This window comes from Rhineura floridana, chromosome 5 (genome assembly GCF_030035675.1).
Source record: "Rhineura floridana isolate rRhiFlo1 chromosome 5, rRhiFlo1.hap2, whole genome shotgun sequence".
NCBI classification, from domain to species: Eukaryota; Metazoa; Chordata; class Lepidosauria; order Squamata; family Rhineuridae; genus Rhineura; species Rhineura floridana.
In genome coordinates, this window is record NC_084484.1 from 126,606,686 (window position 1) to 126,624,453 (window position 17,768).

Consider the following 17,768-nt stretch of genomic DNA (forward strand, 5'->3'; position numbering starts at 1 on the left):
CAGTGGTGTGCTGGTAAATATTTAACAACCAGCTCTCCGGAAAAAAAAAATCCAAGCTGGATTTAGAAAGGGAAGAGGCACCAGAGATCATATTGCAGCATACGCTGGATAATGGAATGGACCAAGGTATTTCAGAAGAAAATCACCCTGTGCTTTACAGATTACAGCAAAGTCTTTGATTGTGTAGATAACAAAAAACTATGGAATGGTTTTAAAAGAAATGGGGGGGTACTACAGTATCTGACTGTTCTGATGCACAACCTATACTCTGGACAAGAGGTTAGTGTAAGGACAGAATATGGAGAAAACAATTGGTTCCCCATTGGAAAGGGTGTGAGACAGGGGTGCATTTTATCATCCTATTTGTTTAATCTATATGCAGAACACATCATATGGAAAGCGAGATTGGCCCAAGATGAGGAGGTGTGAAAATTGAGGGAGAAATATCAGTAATTTAAGATATGTAGATGATACCATACTCTTAGCAGAAACCAGTAATGATCAGAAACGAATGCTGATGAAAGTTAAAGAGGAAAGCACAAAAGCAGGACTACAGCTGAACGTCAAGAAGACTAAAGTAATGATAACAGAAGATTTATGTAACTTCAAAGTTGATAATGAGGACATTGAACTTGTCAAGGATTATCAATACCTTGGCACTGTCATTAACCAAAATGCAGACAATAGTCAAGAAATCAGAAGAAGGCTAGGACTGGGGAGGGCAGTTATGAGAGAACTAGAAAAGGTCCTCAAATGCAAAGATGTATCACTGAACACTAAAGTCAGGATCATTCAGACCATGGTATCCCCAATCTCTATGTGTGGATGTGAAAGTTGGACAGTGAAAAAAGCGAATAAGAGAAAAATCAACTCCTTTGAAATGTGGTGTTCAAGGAGTGCTTTGTGCATATCATAGACTGCAAAAAAGACTAATAATTGGGTGTTAGAACAAATTAAACCAGAACTGTCACTAGAAGCTAAAATGATGAAACTGAGGTTGTCATACTTTGGACACATAATGAGAAGACATGATTCACTAGAAAAGGCAATAATGCTGGGGAAAACAGCAGGGAGTAGAAAAAGAGGAAGGCCAAACAAGAGATGGATTGATTCCATAAAGGAAGCCACAGACCTGAACTTACAAGACCTGAACAGGGTGGTACATGACATGCTCTTGGAGGTCACTGATTCATAGGGTCGTCATAAGTCATAGTCGACTTGGAGGCACATAACAACAACAACCTCTTCAAAGTACTGATAAGCCTCTTGTTTTAATTAAAATAATAATTATAAATTCTTGCTCTTATCACTAATGGGAGTTAATTATCTTGCATATGCCCATAGTAAATTTTCAGATACTTTCAGACCCTCAGCAATTTTCAAGTGGTCTATGTAGAAGAAACGTTTGGGAACCCCTGGTATAAGACATCTGCTTATGTCCCTATGCTGCTCTCACCCCTCATTTAGGTGCCTGGGATGCATGCGTGTGGACCAGAGCTTGGAAGTAACTAGTTACAAGTAACAAATTACTTGTAATTCATTACTTTTTTGAGTAATGAGTGGGTAATTCCTTTACATTTGATTGTAATAGAACTAGGAGTAATTTTACTACTTTTGTGGAGTAATTGTAACGTTTCCAGAATTACTTTTGGGCATTACTTGGGGGGGGAGCAGGGGAAGTCTTCTGCTCCTTTGATTTGTGGATGGAAATCATGTGCCTCAAACTGGGCTTCTGTGCAGTGTCGCTCTTTCCTCATGCTCTGTGGATGGGTAGGAGGTGACGAGGGAGGAGGCGGAGAGTGAGATGGGGTGGAGTGGAGAAAACAATTATTTTAAAAAATGGATAGTGGTGGTGAAGAATGGAGTGGAGGGGAAAAGGATCCGGAGGTCAAGAACATAGTTAAAGGAGGAGAAGGAGGCGGCAGCAGAATGGAGATAAAGAACTGTGGAGGTGAAAGATGACAACATGTGTGTGTGTGAATACTGTGTTTGTACTTGGCACACAAAGTGGCCTCCACCACCCTCTCTGGCTACTGTGCTGCATTTGCAGTATTTTAACTTTTTTGCATCTCCGGGGAAAATGTTTGCTTGAGTGAGTGCCCCTTAGTTGGTGGCAGGGCAGGGTCCGGGAGGTGGTTAAGTGAGAGATATTATGCTGGCTGGCTGAGGGGGGGGATTGCACTTGGTTTGATGTGCAAAGATCTGAGTAGTGGCCACAGCCTCCCTCCCCACCTCCCTTACCAGCAGAGAGACCACCATTGCTATCTTATGGATAAAAATAATTATTCTACTACCTCTGTATGTGTATGTTTATTTTTAATGTTTTTTTCAGGCTACTTAGATCTGCAGCAGCCAAGGCCAGCACCTTGTAGGTGTTTCTTTTAAAGTAACTGAAATGTAATTGTAGGGATTACTTTGGAGTAAAAGTAAAGTAATCAGTTACTTTCAGAGCAATTGTAATTGTAACGGTAATTACTACTTTTTGGGCCATGTAACTGTAACTGTAATTTATTACTTTTTAAAAGTAATCTTCCAAGCTCTGGTGTGGACATACCTCCTTACAATTATGGAAAGTGATTCTTAATAATAAGTCTCCAGACACAAAGTTACATAGGTATTTATCAGTTGTTTAGTAGAAAATTCAGAAGTGCAGAGTCCCTTCATGATAGTTGCAGCCACATACACCCTTTTTTGTTCCTGGATTAAGAATGAGATCTTTGTTAATGCATTCTCTCACAACAACAAACAGCTCTAGGAGCCACTCAGTATGTAAGTGGAGAGCGTTAGCAACTGAGAAGAGTCTTCTCAGTGGCTGACTCACCTCCTTTCACTCTGATTGACTCCAATCAGCAGGAAAGGCAAGGAAGCATATTAGAAGACTCTTCTCAGTGAATAACACACTCCCTTTTCATGTTGATTGTAGGATGCTTGGAGACATAGGGACCCTGCTCCCAAAAAAGCAGAGGGACTAAGACCCCCTGGGCGACTACCCTCCTGGTGCTTATGGACATGACCGTAATATATTTTGTGACGTGCAAGTTTGATTTTTATTAAGTGTGTTTAGGATTACACTGATGGCATTTCCAAATATGTACTTTCACACAGACTTTGGTTTTCCATAACACAATGTTTGTGCAAGCCTTCTCACTTGGGGGGGCACTACTTGCACACCCCTTCCATAAGCACATCAAAGTTGGATACACACCTGAACCAAGACCCAGATAAAAGGGCACTCAAAACAAAATGGTAATTATAGTGGCTTAGTAGATCTTGTACAGTGGTTATACTGACTGGGCAGCCACTGTCCTTCATATTTTACAAAATACTTTTTCCTATACAAAGATTAAATTTCTGTGTATGAAAAAGTAATATATGAAGTGGTCTCAACAGTGAGAAGAGTAAACAAGTGAATGTTTTTCATTCTCCCGTTATGAAGCTAGCTGCCAGATGATGTATCACCTTCCCTATGCATGCAGCATAGACTGAAAAAACAGCACCCAAGCCACCATTCAATACGTGCACGTGTTCTTTCCAACATGAATCTACAGGTCTCAAAAAGTAATGTGTGACAAAGTCCTCAAACACCTTACAACATGCCTCAAACATGGTCTCTTGTTCTACCAGCATGCCTTCACACCATCACTTTGCCAAAACATAAGGATAGGTAAATTGCTTTTAGGGAGGTTCACAATTATGATTTCCTATTTATTTAATCTAAAAATATTTAAAATACATAAAAACAGCCCGGGGAAGATATTGGAGAAATATAAAATAAATACAAATAAAAAAAGGGAGGGAGGTGAAGAGACCTTAAATGTGCTACTCACCATCTCTCAGCCTATCCTCCCCTCAAGATGAAAACAATGGAGAACCATGACCACCCCCAGGAAGAAAGGCACACTTAAAATGTAGAGGGAAAAAATCATCTACAACCATAGTGTGAAATCAAATACTTATTGGGACACAGTATGAAGAAATATTTATATAAACATAACTATCAAATATGTTTATGAATTACACAATCTGTAAATATATTTATAGTGCAATCCGATGTTTGTTTACTCAGAAGCAAGTCCCAATGTATTCAATGGGGTTTACTCAATCTGGGAAGTGTGCAGAGAACTACAGCCTCAAATGATAAGGAACTTTCCTACAGAATAAAAACTGTAATACCTGCCTAATTGCTTTAAAATAGGACTGGAGAGAAACAGAGTTAGAACACAAACACAATTCTTTTTTACATTCACTCAAAAGTCCCATTAATTTACAGCACATTAATAACCATGTCTACTCAAAAGTAAGTCCTATTGAATTCAATGAGATTTACTCTAGACATATGGGATTAGCATGCTTTTACCCCCACAAAAGCAAGTATTGGGAAGGTTTTGAAAACACTGCCCAGGATCTAACTCCTGCACACAAGAGGGGAAAAAACTGAACTGCATATACTTACCCAATTTATGAGATTTTCAGATAAACGGGGAGGGGGGAACCACCATTTTCGTTTTCTAGACGCTGCCTAGGTCAACCAAACTGGCTTCATATTGATTGGCTGAAATCCTGAACGGGCGGGGTTAGACTGAGCTACGAAGTGCTATACAGGACAGATTTGTTTTTAAAAAAGATTTAACAGTGGGGGGGAGGTAGCTGACGTTTTTATGTATATCTCGAGAACCGGACCACCTAGAAACTTACTTTTTTTTTTAAATTAAAGCTGAGAATCCGGGCCACCTAAGGGGCTAAATGGGCGCTGGGTGGCATGCAAAGAATCTGGGTAAAACCTGGCTATCCGGGCAATATGGCAACCCTAACTACAACTCCCATCAGCCCCAGCCAGCATGGCCACTGGATTGGGCTGATGGGAGTTGCGTTTCAAACAAGTAACTTTTCTAAACTCTGCCCAGAAGCCCATGCTTCTGCCACATGTCTTTCGTCCACCAATCAGAGGAGCAGAAGACTTCCCCTGCTCCCTCTGTTAACAAACGGCTTGCAAAATTCTCGAAACTTTAACAATCGGCTCTTGTGAGCCGGTGCGAGCTGGCTCCAGCACACCACTGGGTGGAGGTAACACATAGATATGGTTGTTCTGTAATTCCCAGAATGGGGGAAATGTAAGACCAAATTTTAACATTAATGAGATATAGCTGTCAGAGATCCACAGGTCCCTCAGATTGACTTTGTATGAACACTGGTTTCCTTAATTTCCACCAAATGACAGTTAACTTCCAACTAACTGGAACCTCCAGCCAATCAGAGTCTACTATGCTCCAGACTAGTCAGAATTCATTTACCTGATCCAGGCCCCATCTAATAAAATATCTCTCAAGTCAGAACATATCACCAAGCAGGCACTTCTAAGCGGGCTTCTAATAACATAACAATACAAGGTTCTCATGAGAGCCACAGAAAATATATTTTTTGTTCTAAACACAAACCAAACAGACATATATAGAGCATTTCTCCAAACTCCAACTTGGAACAATCCTTGTAACTTTAGAATAAAGTAGCACTAGAACATTTGCTGAGGTAATAGAAATAAACCATTAGCTTGTGTGCTAAAACAGAAAAAGGCCAGCACCAGACTTTTGGGATCCACTTTGATTTTTACTCAAACCCTGAGTTCCACCAACTAGAGCTGGGTACAAACATACTCCTACAGTCAAGGAACTGGATGCTTCTGAGCATATGCTCAGCACAGGTATTTGTTTTCACTTCAGTACCAGTACTGAGCTCCTATCACAGAAAAAAAAACACTCCTGGTTTTCCCTCCAAGCTTTATTCATCTGAATAGCCTAATTTAGAAGGGAAAATGAGTATTTTTCTTGTTGCTATAGCACATGGAAGGAGGACGGAGCTGCAATAACCCCTTCTTTGCTAGGCAGGGATGGGAAGGAATGTCAGTGAGGCTGGAGGAGCTCTGGATTGGAGGCAGCAGCCCTGTAGGTGCACATGCTATTGTTAATCAGAAACACTTACTGATCTGCTGCAAATCACTCAGATATCTGCCAGTAGATAAGGATGGGGGAGAAATTTGATTCCGGTCACATTTAAAGGCAATCTTACTAAATTTGCATATTCTGAAACAATATGCAAACTGAAACACAGCCATCCTTTGAAATTCACACTTATCTGAATTTTACAATGCAGTTCTCCAGCTAAATAATGTGTACAAAACTACCTTTACTTTGGTAAAGTGTGAATGTAAATACATGTGAGTGAAAACAATCTACAAAATGCATTATATTAGGGAAGAATGCTTTGCAAAAATATGTGCATCTTGCAAAATTGCATATACAGTGTGTATAAGAAATTTGCACAAAAATGCTGATGAATTTTCATGCAGTCTTTGTTTTTAAAAAATGCAAACTGTAGAAATGTAGAGAACTGAACTTAAGACTGAGAAACTGAAAGAAACCAACATTGACAGATTCGCCCATTCCAACAAGTAGATGCTGCTCTACCTTCTCCCCATCACTCTCTTAGAATAATACAGTTACCAGAGTGGCTGTATACTATAGCCAGCATGGATTTTTCACATTCAGTCATGTTAAATTGAAAATACCCCCCATGCCATTCTGCTGCTTCCCATAAGCTCAAAACAAAATCTTACAAAATTTATAATCCTCAACTCAGAAACGCTGCTTATTAGCCCTCTAAGTTTTCATGGTGATACACAGAGAAACTCTATAGAGTTCAAAGTGTAAAACAAGAGAAAAGAAATCCAGACTCCATTGGACTTTTTTCTGTCAGTAGTCTCATAATTTATTGAAATTAGTTAAAAATCAGCCATGTTCACAGAGTACCTGTAATCCTATTACTGACCTTGCCCCGTACTCTGACCTTCATCTTCTGCAGTTTAAAAGTAAAAAAAAAAATGCATGGCTGATTTTTAATCAAAGAAATTTAACATTGGAGTCTATGGGCTTATCCACACGGGAGCATTACTTTGTACTAAAGATGCTGTTTTTACCTCCGTTTTCTGTTTGCACTGTCCACAGTAAGGGCTCAATGCCAGTTGCAAACATAGTGTTTTCTATTCACACTGAGGGGAAGGATCAATCACGCAATTTCTAATGACCATGCCCTCTAATTTAACAAGTCCACTCCCTCTGGTTGCTTGGCAACCGAGCATGCTCAGTTTATTCTACCAGCTGCAGTAGGTTCCATTAAAAAGAAAAACCGGGAAGTGCGATTATTTGTATTTGCACTGCTTTGATATAGCTAAAATACAAATCTTTGTTTGAGCAGCGTTATGCCTTTGTTCACAAGTTAGGGGGGGGAAGAAAAATAAGGCACCGTTTGCAGCAACATAAAAAAGTCCAGCAGAACAGAAGAGACCAGAAGCTGCTTTTCAGCCTACAGGAAACGAAATGAAAGAAGGGAGGAGGAGATAGTGGGTGTGGAGAGGGGAACGATTGACACACCCACCTAAAAGCATTGCAGCAAAGTATCTGCAAGCAAGATACGGAGCGAAGTCTTTTTTCCTTCCCTTTTTGTATTATCAGTGGATAGGGTTAGTGCGGATTTACAGGGGGGAAACTGTGTGATAGCTTGTTTGCCAGTAACATCATGTGAACCATGCAAATTAAAAGATGTGAGTAGCCCCAAACACACAGAAAACCATCATGTAGATGAGCCCCATGATAGTGCAAGCATGCTCAGTAAGCAACATCCCTCAGTGTTTTAAAAAACTAGACTAACAGCTGTTTGCTTGGCTAATCAGGAGACTGCACCCACACAATTTATTCCATTTTAAACAGTCATGGATTCCCCCAGAGAATCCTGCATGAAGGGTGCTGAGAGTTGTTAGGAGACTGCTATTCCTCTGACAGAGTCCCAGTGGCCAGAGGAGTTTAACAGTCAGCCCCTCTTCCCAGAAAATTCTGTTGATTGTAGCTCTGTGACGGGAATAGGGTGTCTCCTAGCAATTCTCAGCACCACAAACTACAGTTCCCAGGATTTTTGAGGGGAAGCCATGACTGTTTAAAGTGGAATAAATGTCTGGTGTGGATGTGGCCAGGGACAGCTTTGGTTTCAATTTGGGTGGGAGACTACATGTGTCTGCTGCAGAATAAAAAGTTGGGGGAAACCCCCAAAATAATGACAACAATGTTTTCCTTTTGGAAAGGAAAAGGTCTTTCTCTCTGCCCGGTGCCCACCCACCCAATCTTGTCCCTTCCCCCTCTCCTTTCTACCTTCCTCCCTACCCCTACCCTTCCTCCCCCAGGTCAGTTTCACCTGTCCTAAGCATGATTGCACAGGAGGAGATCCCACTGAAGTCAATAAGCATGCAAATAATCAGATGTGCCTCCCCTCTTCCCTCTCCTCTATCCTTCTTCCTCTCCTCCCCATCTTCCTTCTTCCTCCTCCCCTGCTCACTCCAGCCCTTCCCTTTCTCTTCCTCCCCTGTGGTCAGTTTCACCTATCCTAAGCATGAGTGCATGGGAGAAAATCCCATTGAACTCAATATGCACGCAGATGATCAAACCTGCCATCCTCCTCTTCTCCTCCCCCTCCCACCTGCTCCCATTCCCCCTCCTCTACTCCCTTCCCCCTTCTCCTCCCCTGTGGTCAGTTTCACCTATCCTAAGCATGATTGCAGAGGAGTAAATCCCATTGAACTCAATAAGCAAGCAAATGATCAATCCATTCTCAGCAAACTTGCACAGGATCCCATTTTTTACATCCCATATAAAAAGCGGGGGGGGATCAATAATAGATAGCAAAGCCTTGTGGTTTAAGAATGTACCTATAGCCAATAGATATTTCTATCAAACTTTAAATGCAGGGAAATTGGGCAGCTATAGTGAATGCACCAGAGGAGCAAGAAACCTGACCTCCTTTCAGAGATATTGTACTACCCTACAAATTTGGCACATTTTACCAAATCCTTCCAAGCTACACAGGAAGTGGATTGGACTGTGAAAGACCAACCCAAATTGTGTTAGCATTTTGACAAATTTGTAGGGCAGTACAGTATGTCAGAGAGGAGGTCAGGTCTCCTGGTCCCTTGGTGCATTCACTATAGCTGCCCAATTTCCCTGCTTTTAAAAGTTTGATAGAAATATCTGTTGGCTATAGGTATGTTGTTAAACTGCAAAGTTTTTTTGCCTATTAGTGAATATTTGGGAATATCATCATCATCATCATCATCAAATACTTTATTGCTTCTAGCCATTGGCCATCGCAAAACACATTTAAAAACACAACAGTAAAATTTGTACAATAAAATGCAATATGTTCTGTCTTGGGAAATCATGGCTGCTCAGCTTTGTTTGAATTGTCTTTCACTATTTGGGCTCTTAATCTCTTCGCTGCCATGGCAAAGTTTGTAACCGCAATGGTCACCTCCTTAAAATTGTCGGCCAATAGGTCAGTAAGTATAAATTCCTGTACTAGGCCCTCTCTAGGTTTTAGGAAGGGGTCTAAAAATTTATGTCTCGGGGAATTGTAGAGAGGATAGTAGAGCATGTAATGGGGGAGGTCCTCAATCATATTATTCCCGCATATACAGAAACGTTGGTTTCTTGGCACTCCCTTATACCTTCCCTCTAAAACTGCTGAGGGCATTGTCTGAAACCTTATTTCTGTAAATGCTCTGCGTTTCTGTGGACAGGAAAGGGTGGAAAAATAAGCGGCGGGAGTGTGGTTTATTTTGAAGAGCGGGAACCAGGTCGAAAACAGAACTCAACACTCGGCGTCTATCTTGAGACTCATCAAAATTGAGTACCCAGTTGTTCAGCTCTTTGGGGGTGAATAATTTAAGATCATAAGGTGCTAGATTGTAATGCTCAATTAAGAGTTTTGTAGATTGTGCCCACCCCCCTTTTTGAATTTGTTCCTGCCAGCAACCTTTGACTAATGCGGAATCGTCCAATAATAGGATTTTCCTCCAGAATCTTAATGCTGCCAAGTCAATTTTTGCAGTTAATGAGTGTATTCCCACTTCCATCCTTACATGTGCTGAAGGGGAGCTGCGTGGGAGGCCCAGGATCTGTTTTAGAAAAGAGTTTTGTAGAGGCTCTACAGTGCGTTTGAGGGCATGTCCCCACAATTCTGCCCCATATAGTAATTTGGGAATTACTGCAGTTCTATATATTTTTAGGAGGGGAAGGGTTAATTGGCCTCCTCTCGTATAGTAGAACCTTTTTAATTGGCCAAATGTTTTAGCACTGGTTAGTTTGATGGCTTCCTCTTGCGCTTTCCAGGTGAGTGTATTTGTGAAGACTATGCCGAGATACTTGAAGGACTTCACTTGTTCTAGTCTGCGTCCATTTAAAATCCAAGTGTTTTTTGTCCTTCTGTATCTACCGCAAACCATGATTTTTGATTTTGCCTGGTTTACTTGGAGGTGGTGGGTTTGACAATATTCTTCCAAACCGAGGAGTAATCTTTTTATACCTATTTTGTTCATGGACATTAAAACCAGGTCATCCGCATATAATAGTACTGAAATTTTTTGGGAACCTACAGCAGGGGGAAAGAACTTGGGTGCGGACAGTGCAGGAATTATGTCATTTATAAAAAAATTAATTTGGGAATATAATCTGAGCATCTGTAGCTGCTAATCCTGCAGGCTGTGATCCATGGGCAATTTGCTCTCATCTAATCTTAGAATGGCATGCTAGCTGCTGCCTATGGATTGATGGACAAACCTCTTTCACACACGTAAAGAAGAAAATGGGTGGAAATTCAGGTTGCCAGGTCCATGGCCTGAGACTGATCCTGTATCTTTAGGAGAAGAGAAAGTCAGCCAAGTGCAGGTGTTCTTGCAACTCTGTAATGGGAAAAACCACAAGGTGGAATTCTCCCTTCCCTCTGCACAACTTTTAAAGACACAGAAGACCTCTTGGAGGCTAGGCCTGGCAACCAAGAGGTCTTCTGTATCTTTAAAAGTTGTGCAAGGGGAAGGGAGAATTCCACTTTGTGGTTTTTCCCATTACAGAGTTGCAAGAACACCTGCACTTGGCTGACTTTCTTTTTTCCTAAAGATACAGAATCAGTCTCAGGCCATGAACCTGGCAACCTTAGTGGAAATAGATGTTAGGAAGGCAACAAAGGTCCCAGCTGTTGGAAGAGAGAATCAGAGGATGAGTGGGAATTGTCTAACCCTTCCACTGCCTGCCAATTCTCCCCTGCAAATAAGGTCACGTCCACACCGTACATTTAATGTGCTATTGTACCACTTTAACAGTTATGACATCCCCAAATGTTCCTGGGTTCTGTAGTTTCTTAAGAGTTGTGGGAATTGTAGCTCTGTGAAGGGTCTCTTAACTACTGTCAGTATCCTTAACAAACTACAGTTCTTGGGATCCTATGTGGGAAGCTTGATTGTTAAAATAGTATGAGAGTGCTTTAAATGTAATTCCTCCCAAGCAGTTTCAAGCAGTGCTTGTACTACAGGAGGTCCAAAGTGGGTTTGGGGTTCCCTTCATCTTTTGTACTGGATTACTTAGCTGCTGTTCTTAGAAGACTTTGAGGGACTCTAATATGGGTAAAAATTAGAGGGAGTAGGATGGCCCTCAAAATTCTCCCCCCTAGTCTGAGCATTTCCCTCCTAGGTGGCTCCAGAACTATAAGTGATCCCTGCTGAAGATAAATAGCCTGGGATGGATGACATTTGAAGGAGGGAATCATCAGCTTGGGTAGGGGGCTTAACTTCCCCATCCCTTCCCACAAACCAGTTTCTGTTGCAACTGTGTGTTGCACCCCCCATTTCCTTTATTTATTTAAATGCTTCAAACACCTCTTGAAGTGGCTAGCTATATAAAAACAGAAAAAAGAGGAAAACTCCTGAAAATTAATGAAGCATAGAACACATCTCCAACAGTTCAACAGTGAATGAGTCAAATCATCAGCCTTAATTAAAGACAAAGGGTGATATCCTGTATATAACACCACTCAAAGTAATTCCTGGAGATGTCAAATGTTAAATACAGACATGTTAGATATCTTTTGGTCTTGCCCCCGCATAACAATCATCTGGGAAATTGTACATGAAATGGAAATAATAACTGGATGTAGATTACCACTAGACCCAGTTATTTTATTATTTGGCTTTGTCAAGGACCTGGTTCTGTTGGAAGATTGGGAAATGGTGATCCATTTGCTTGCTGCTGCTAGAATGACAGTCTGCTAACTGGAAAAAAGGAAGATCCCCTAAAATTGATGAATGGCTTCTTAAAATCTGGGACATAGCTAGCATTGTCAAGTTGACATATCTAGTTAGAAAAGGAAGGGCTGTAGATAAATCCTTTGTAGAAAAATGGTCCTTATTTATTGCACGTTGGATTAATAAAACACAGGATGGAGTTCAACCATATGTTTTACTCAATTCAGTCTAGTCATGATCATCAGAATATTAAGAAATGCAGCTATACAATAATCTGAAATATGACCCAATAGAGATGAATTATGATAAATATTTCCTTTTTCCCTCCTTTTTTGAGCATAAGGTTAGCAATGTATAACAATATGTGAACGTTTGGATTTTATTTAATTACTTAACTTGAAATCGTTATATAATTGTATATAATATCATGTAACTTTGCTTTTCCTTTCCCCACTAATAAGTAAAATAAAGAAAAATGGGGAGCGGGGCAGAAAGAACACATCTCCAACAGTTCAACAGTGAAAAAGTCAAATCATCAGCCTTAATTAAAGACAAAGGGTGATATCCAGTGTTTATTATACTCAGAGTAGCCCAACTGAAATCAATAGACTGATTTCAGTGGGTCTGTTCTGAGGATGGCTTAGTTGGATATCACCCAAAGATTTGCTGAACGAGTCATATCATTGCTACACACTGGAAAGTGAGCAGTAAAGATTGTTGGCAGACACACGGTTGGGACCATCTATTCCCTTAAAACACCGACAGCAAGCTATGCCCCTTTGTTAATGGGTTATGACACAGGGTAGACACTGATAAAAAATGCTGCTTTTTTATGTTTATGAAGATTCATGCTGGTAGAAAGACAAACCTTTTCAAGTTAATCCAGGAGTGGCTAACTTTCTTTGGCACGAGGGCCACATTCATCCTTGACTGTATGCCAATGATGGATGTGACCAAAGGTGGATGTGGCCACTTCACACTCTCACACACAGTCACATGAATATAGACACACAGCACACACATAGGCAATCACACAGGCATACAACCCTCCCTTTTCAGATCAGCTGAAGAGGTGGGTTATATCACCTTTTCTTCATTCATCAAATGATCAGTCCGATGACCAGGAAGGGGGTGATTTATGTCACCATCAGGGCACTGGGCTCCACTTTCCCCAGCAGTATGCCTAATATTTTCAAATTTTCTTTTTGTCGACATTGCCAAAATCGGGGAGGTCTTCCAGAGTCAAAAACATTGCTGGGAGGGGGCTGAATCAGGCCCCTAAACTGGCGGTTAGCAACCACTGGCTTAGCCAATTCTCAAGCTGGCTGCATGCACACAATATATCCTATTCTGTATAGAATTTTCATATACAGTTATTATTTCCTAAAATATTAAAATCCAGCTAGTAATTTAGAAGCTATCCATATCATCCTGTTTTGCAGAAGGGAAGGCATGGTCAGTCTTCAACAGCGTAACTGACTCACATCTCAAGCACACAGCTGTATGCTCTGTCTCAGAGTAGCCAATGTGATGCCCTACAGATGTTGTTGGACTCCAACTCTCATTAGTCCCAATTAATGGCCAGTGGCAAGGGATGATGGGAATTGTATTCCAGCAACATCTAGCGGACACCATGTTGGCTACCCCTGCTAAGAACATAAGAACATAAGAAGAGCCTGCTGGATCAGGCCAGTGGCCCATCTAGTCCAGCATCCTGTTCTCACAGTGGCCAACCAGGTGCCTGGGGGAAGCCCGCAAGCAGGACCCGAGTGCAAGAACACTCTCCCCTCCTGAGGCTTCCGGCAACTGGTTTTCAGAAGCATGCTGCCTCTGACTAGGATGGCAGAGCACAGCCATCACGGCTAGTAGCCATTGATAGCCCTGTCCTCCATGAATTTGTCTAATCTTTTAAAGCCATTCAAGCTGGTGGCCATTACTGCATCTTATGGGAGCAAATTCCATAGTTTAACTATGTGCTGAGTAAAGAAGTACTTCCTTTTGTCTGTCCTGAATCTTCCAACATTCAGCTTCTTTGAATGTCCACGAGTTCTAGTATTATGAGAGAGGGAGAAGAACTTTTCTCTATCCACTTTCTCAATGCCATGCATAATTTTATACACTTCTATCATGTCTCCTCTGACCCGCCTTTTCTCTAAACTAAAAAGCCCCAAATGCTGCAACCTTTCCTTGTAAGGGAGTCGCTCCATCCCCATGATCATTCTGGTTGCCCTCTTCTGAACCTTTTCCAACTCTATAATATCCTTTCTGAGATGAGGCGACCAGAACTGTACACAGTATTCCAAATGCGGCCGCACCATAGATTTATACAACGGCATTATGATATCGGCTGTTTTATTTTCAATACCTTTCCTAATTATCGCTAGCATGGAACTGGCCTTTTTCACAGCTGCCACACACTGGGTCGACATTTTCATCGTGCTGCTGCATAATAAATGTTTTTACCTTCACATATTTCTCATACACTGACAAAAATTTTGTTTCTGGACTTTTTTCAGGACAAACCATCAGAGACCAACATGGTGGAAAAGAAGTCCACAACTCCTTCGGTGGCACAGTTAGCAGGAAAATTCCAAGATCAATCATCTCTTTCTGGAAAGGAGGTTAGGTACAATTAGTATTGTTACTGTTATTTAGATTTCTATAACTGTCCATTTATTTATTATTTTAAAATATATTAAAACAAAACATCTTTAAAAACATTTTTAAAAGCTTTAAAAACATATTTTTTTTTAAAAAAAAGGTTTAAAAACATCTTTTTTAAAAAAAAGAAGGTTTAAAAACATCTTAAAGACCAATTCCAACACAGACGCAGACTGGGATAAGGTCTCAACTTAAAAGACTTGTTGAAAGAGGAAGGTCTTCAGTAGGCGCTGAAAAGATAAAGGAGATGGCGCCTGTCTAATATTTAAGGGGAGGGAATTCCAAAGGGTAGGTGCTGCCACACCAAAGGCCAGTTTCCTATGTTGTGCAGAACAGACCTCCTTGTTGAGCCTCTGCTCACCCACAAGGGCTTGGGAGAGGGAAGACATGAGCTTCAGACTCCCCAGCTGCCAGGAGGCGTGGAAGACGCAGGAGTGGTGGAGTCTCAACAAGACCTTGGGAGCGAGTGTGAGGTTGAGTTCGGGCCAATTCCCACGGATGGCACGATATCCGAAGAAGAGAGCGCGCCACCCCCAGGCAGATCAGAGGAGCCATCGAAGGTTGCCTCTGAGCGTGCGTTAACTCCCCCTTCACTGAGTGGCTCGAGGGAGCCTCCAAGTGCGTCTCCACCCCCCGACCTAGAGCTTGTTGCTAAGGAGCCGGTTCTTTCGGATGAGCCGCTGGAGGCACACACCCCGTCACCCCGCTCGCTACGCCACGAGAAATGGACAGGACAGAGGTTGGACTTGCGCAGGAATCAGAGATTAAGATCAAAGACTTTCCCTACCTAAGACTGCAGCTTTCCGGTTTAAGCTGCTGAGTCAACTTCCTTCACATGTTGCAGAGCATGTTGAGAGTGTAGTTAGGGAATTCTAGTGAGCTAGCATAGAGATTCTTATGAAGCGCACTGCTTTTGATGTATCCATTACTTTAATAAAACAAGATTTAATTGCACCTGTGTCTCAGCCTTGTAGATCCCGCTCTGAACGGGACACTCCTGATAAGATGGTACCTCCAGGAGGCCCTCACCTGCAGAGCACACTGATCAACTGGATATATAAGGGATAAGGCTTTCAGGTATCCTGTTCCCAAGCTGTATAGGGCTTTGTACACCAAAACTAGAACCTTGAACTTGGCCCGATAGCAAATGGGCAGCCAGTGCAATTATTTCAGCAGCGAGGTGACATGTTGGCGATACCCTGCCTTGGTGAGCAGTCTCTCCATCGCATTTTCCGGACCAACCTCAAGGGCAGCCCCACATAGAGTGCATTACAGTAATCCAGCCTGGAGGTTATCAGTGCATGGACAACAGTGGTCAGGCTATCCCAGTCCAGAAATGGCCACAGTGTCTTACCAGTCAAAGCTGGTAAAAGACACTCCTACCCAACGAGGTCACCTGGGCCTCTAGCAACAAAGATGGATCCAGGAGCAGCCCCAGACTACAGACTTGCTTTTTCAGAGGGAGTACGACCCCATCCAAAGCAGGCAACTGACCAAGTATCTGAACTCAGGAACCACCAACCCACAGCCTCTCCATCTTAGTAGGATTCAGACTCAGTTTATTAGCCCTCATCCAGCCTGCCACTGTGTCCAGGCACCGGTCCAGGGTTTGCACGGTCTCTTCTGATTCAGATGTTACAGAGAAATAGAGCTGTGTATTCTCAGCGTACTGCTGACTCCTTGCCCCAAATCTCCGCTCCCAAGGGCTTCATATAGATGTTAAGCAGCATGAGCGACAAGATGGTACCCTGCAGCACCCCACAGCACAACTGCCAGGGGGCTGAAAGACAATCACCCAATGCTATTCTCTGAAAACTGAAAACTCTATCTGGATATAGGATCAGAACCACAGTGTCTCCAATACCCATCTCACCAAGTTGGCCCAGAAGGATACCATGGTCAAGGGCATCAAAAGCTGCTGAGAGATCGAGTAAGAATATGAGGGTCACACTCCCCCTGTCCTTCTCCTGATAAAGGTCATCCATCAGGGTGACCAAGGCCAATTCACTCCCATAACCAGGCTTGAGCCCAGACTGGAATGGGCCAAGATAATCTGTTTCATCCAAGAGTACTTGCAATTGCTGTGCCACAACCCTCCCATTCTTTAAGAAGGGGGTGTTTGAGACCGGTCAGTAATTGTTGCAGTCCAGTGTGGACTTTTTCAGGAGCAGTGGGATCACCGCCTCTTTCAGGGAGGCTGGAACCACTTCCTCCTGCAACGGTGCATTGACCACACCCTGGATCCATTCTGTCAAACCCCCTCTGCATGCTTTCATAAGCCAAGAAGGGCAAGGGTTGAAATACACGTTGCTGGCCGTATCATCGCAAGCACCTTGTCTATGTCATCAGGCTGCGTCAACTGAAACTGTTTGCAAGACATTGCAGCAGACGTTGCACTGGACACCTCACTGGGGACTACAGTAGATGTGGAGGGGGCATCAAGATTGCTACGGAGGTGAGCAACTTTACCCTTGAAGTGCCTTGCAAACAATTCACAGTGGGCCTCCGAAGGGTCTAAAACTACATTTCCTAGAGTTGATGTCAACAGACCCCTGACAATATGGAAAAGCTCCACTGGACGGCTACTTGAGGATGCGATGGAGGCAGAGAAGTGGGCCTTCTTTGCTGCCCTCACCGCCACACAGTAAGCGTGGTTATGATGTTTTACTCGTGTCTGATCTGCCTCACAGCATGTATTTCACCACTTGTGCTCTAGCCGCCATCCAGCCTGTTTCATTGCCCTTAGCTCAGTGGTGTACCAATGTGCAAACTGGGCTCCACAATGCTGGAGAGGGCACTCGGGGACAACTGTGTCAAGAGCCTGATGCGCCTCACTGTTCCACAGCATGACAAGGGCTTCAACAGGGACACCTGCTCTATCTACTGGGAACTCCCCCAGGGCATTCAGAAATCAAGTGGATTCCATTCATCTCTGGGGCTGGACCATCCTAATCAGTCCACCACCCCTTCAAGGGAGGATCAGAGCCATAAGTCT

At 42.5% G+C, this 17,768-nt stretch overlaps 1 protein-coding gene across 1 annotated transcript in view; it reads left to right on the top strand.

Annotated features, from left to right (window-relative positions):
• The window catches only part of RCSD1 (RCSD domain containing 1), a 64,035-nt gene that overhangs the window by 35,532 nt on the left and 10,735 nt on the right, over positions 1-17,768 (top strand). Inside the window, exon 2 of the mRNA XM_061628024.1 lies at positions 14,629-14,733. Coding sequence (XP_061484008.1) covers positions 14,629-14,733 — 105 coding nt within the window. The remainder of the gene's footprint in view (positions 1-14,628; positions 14,734-17,768) is intronic.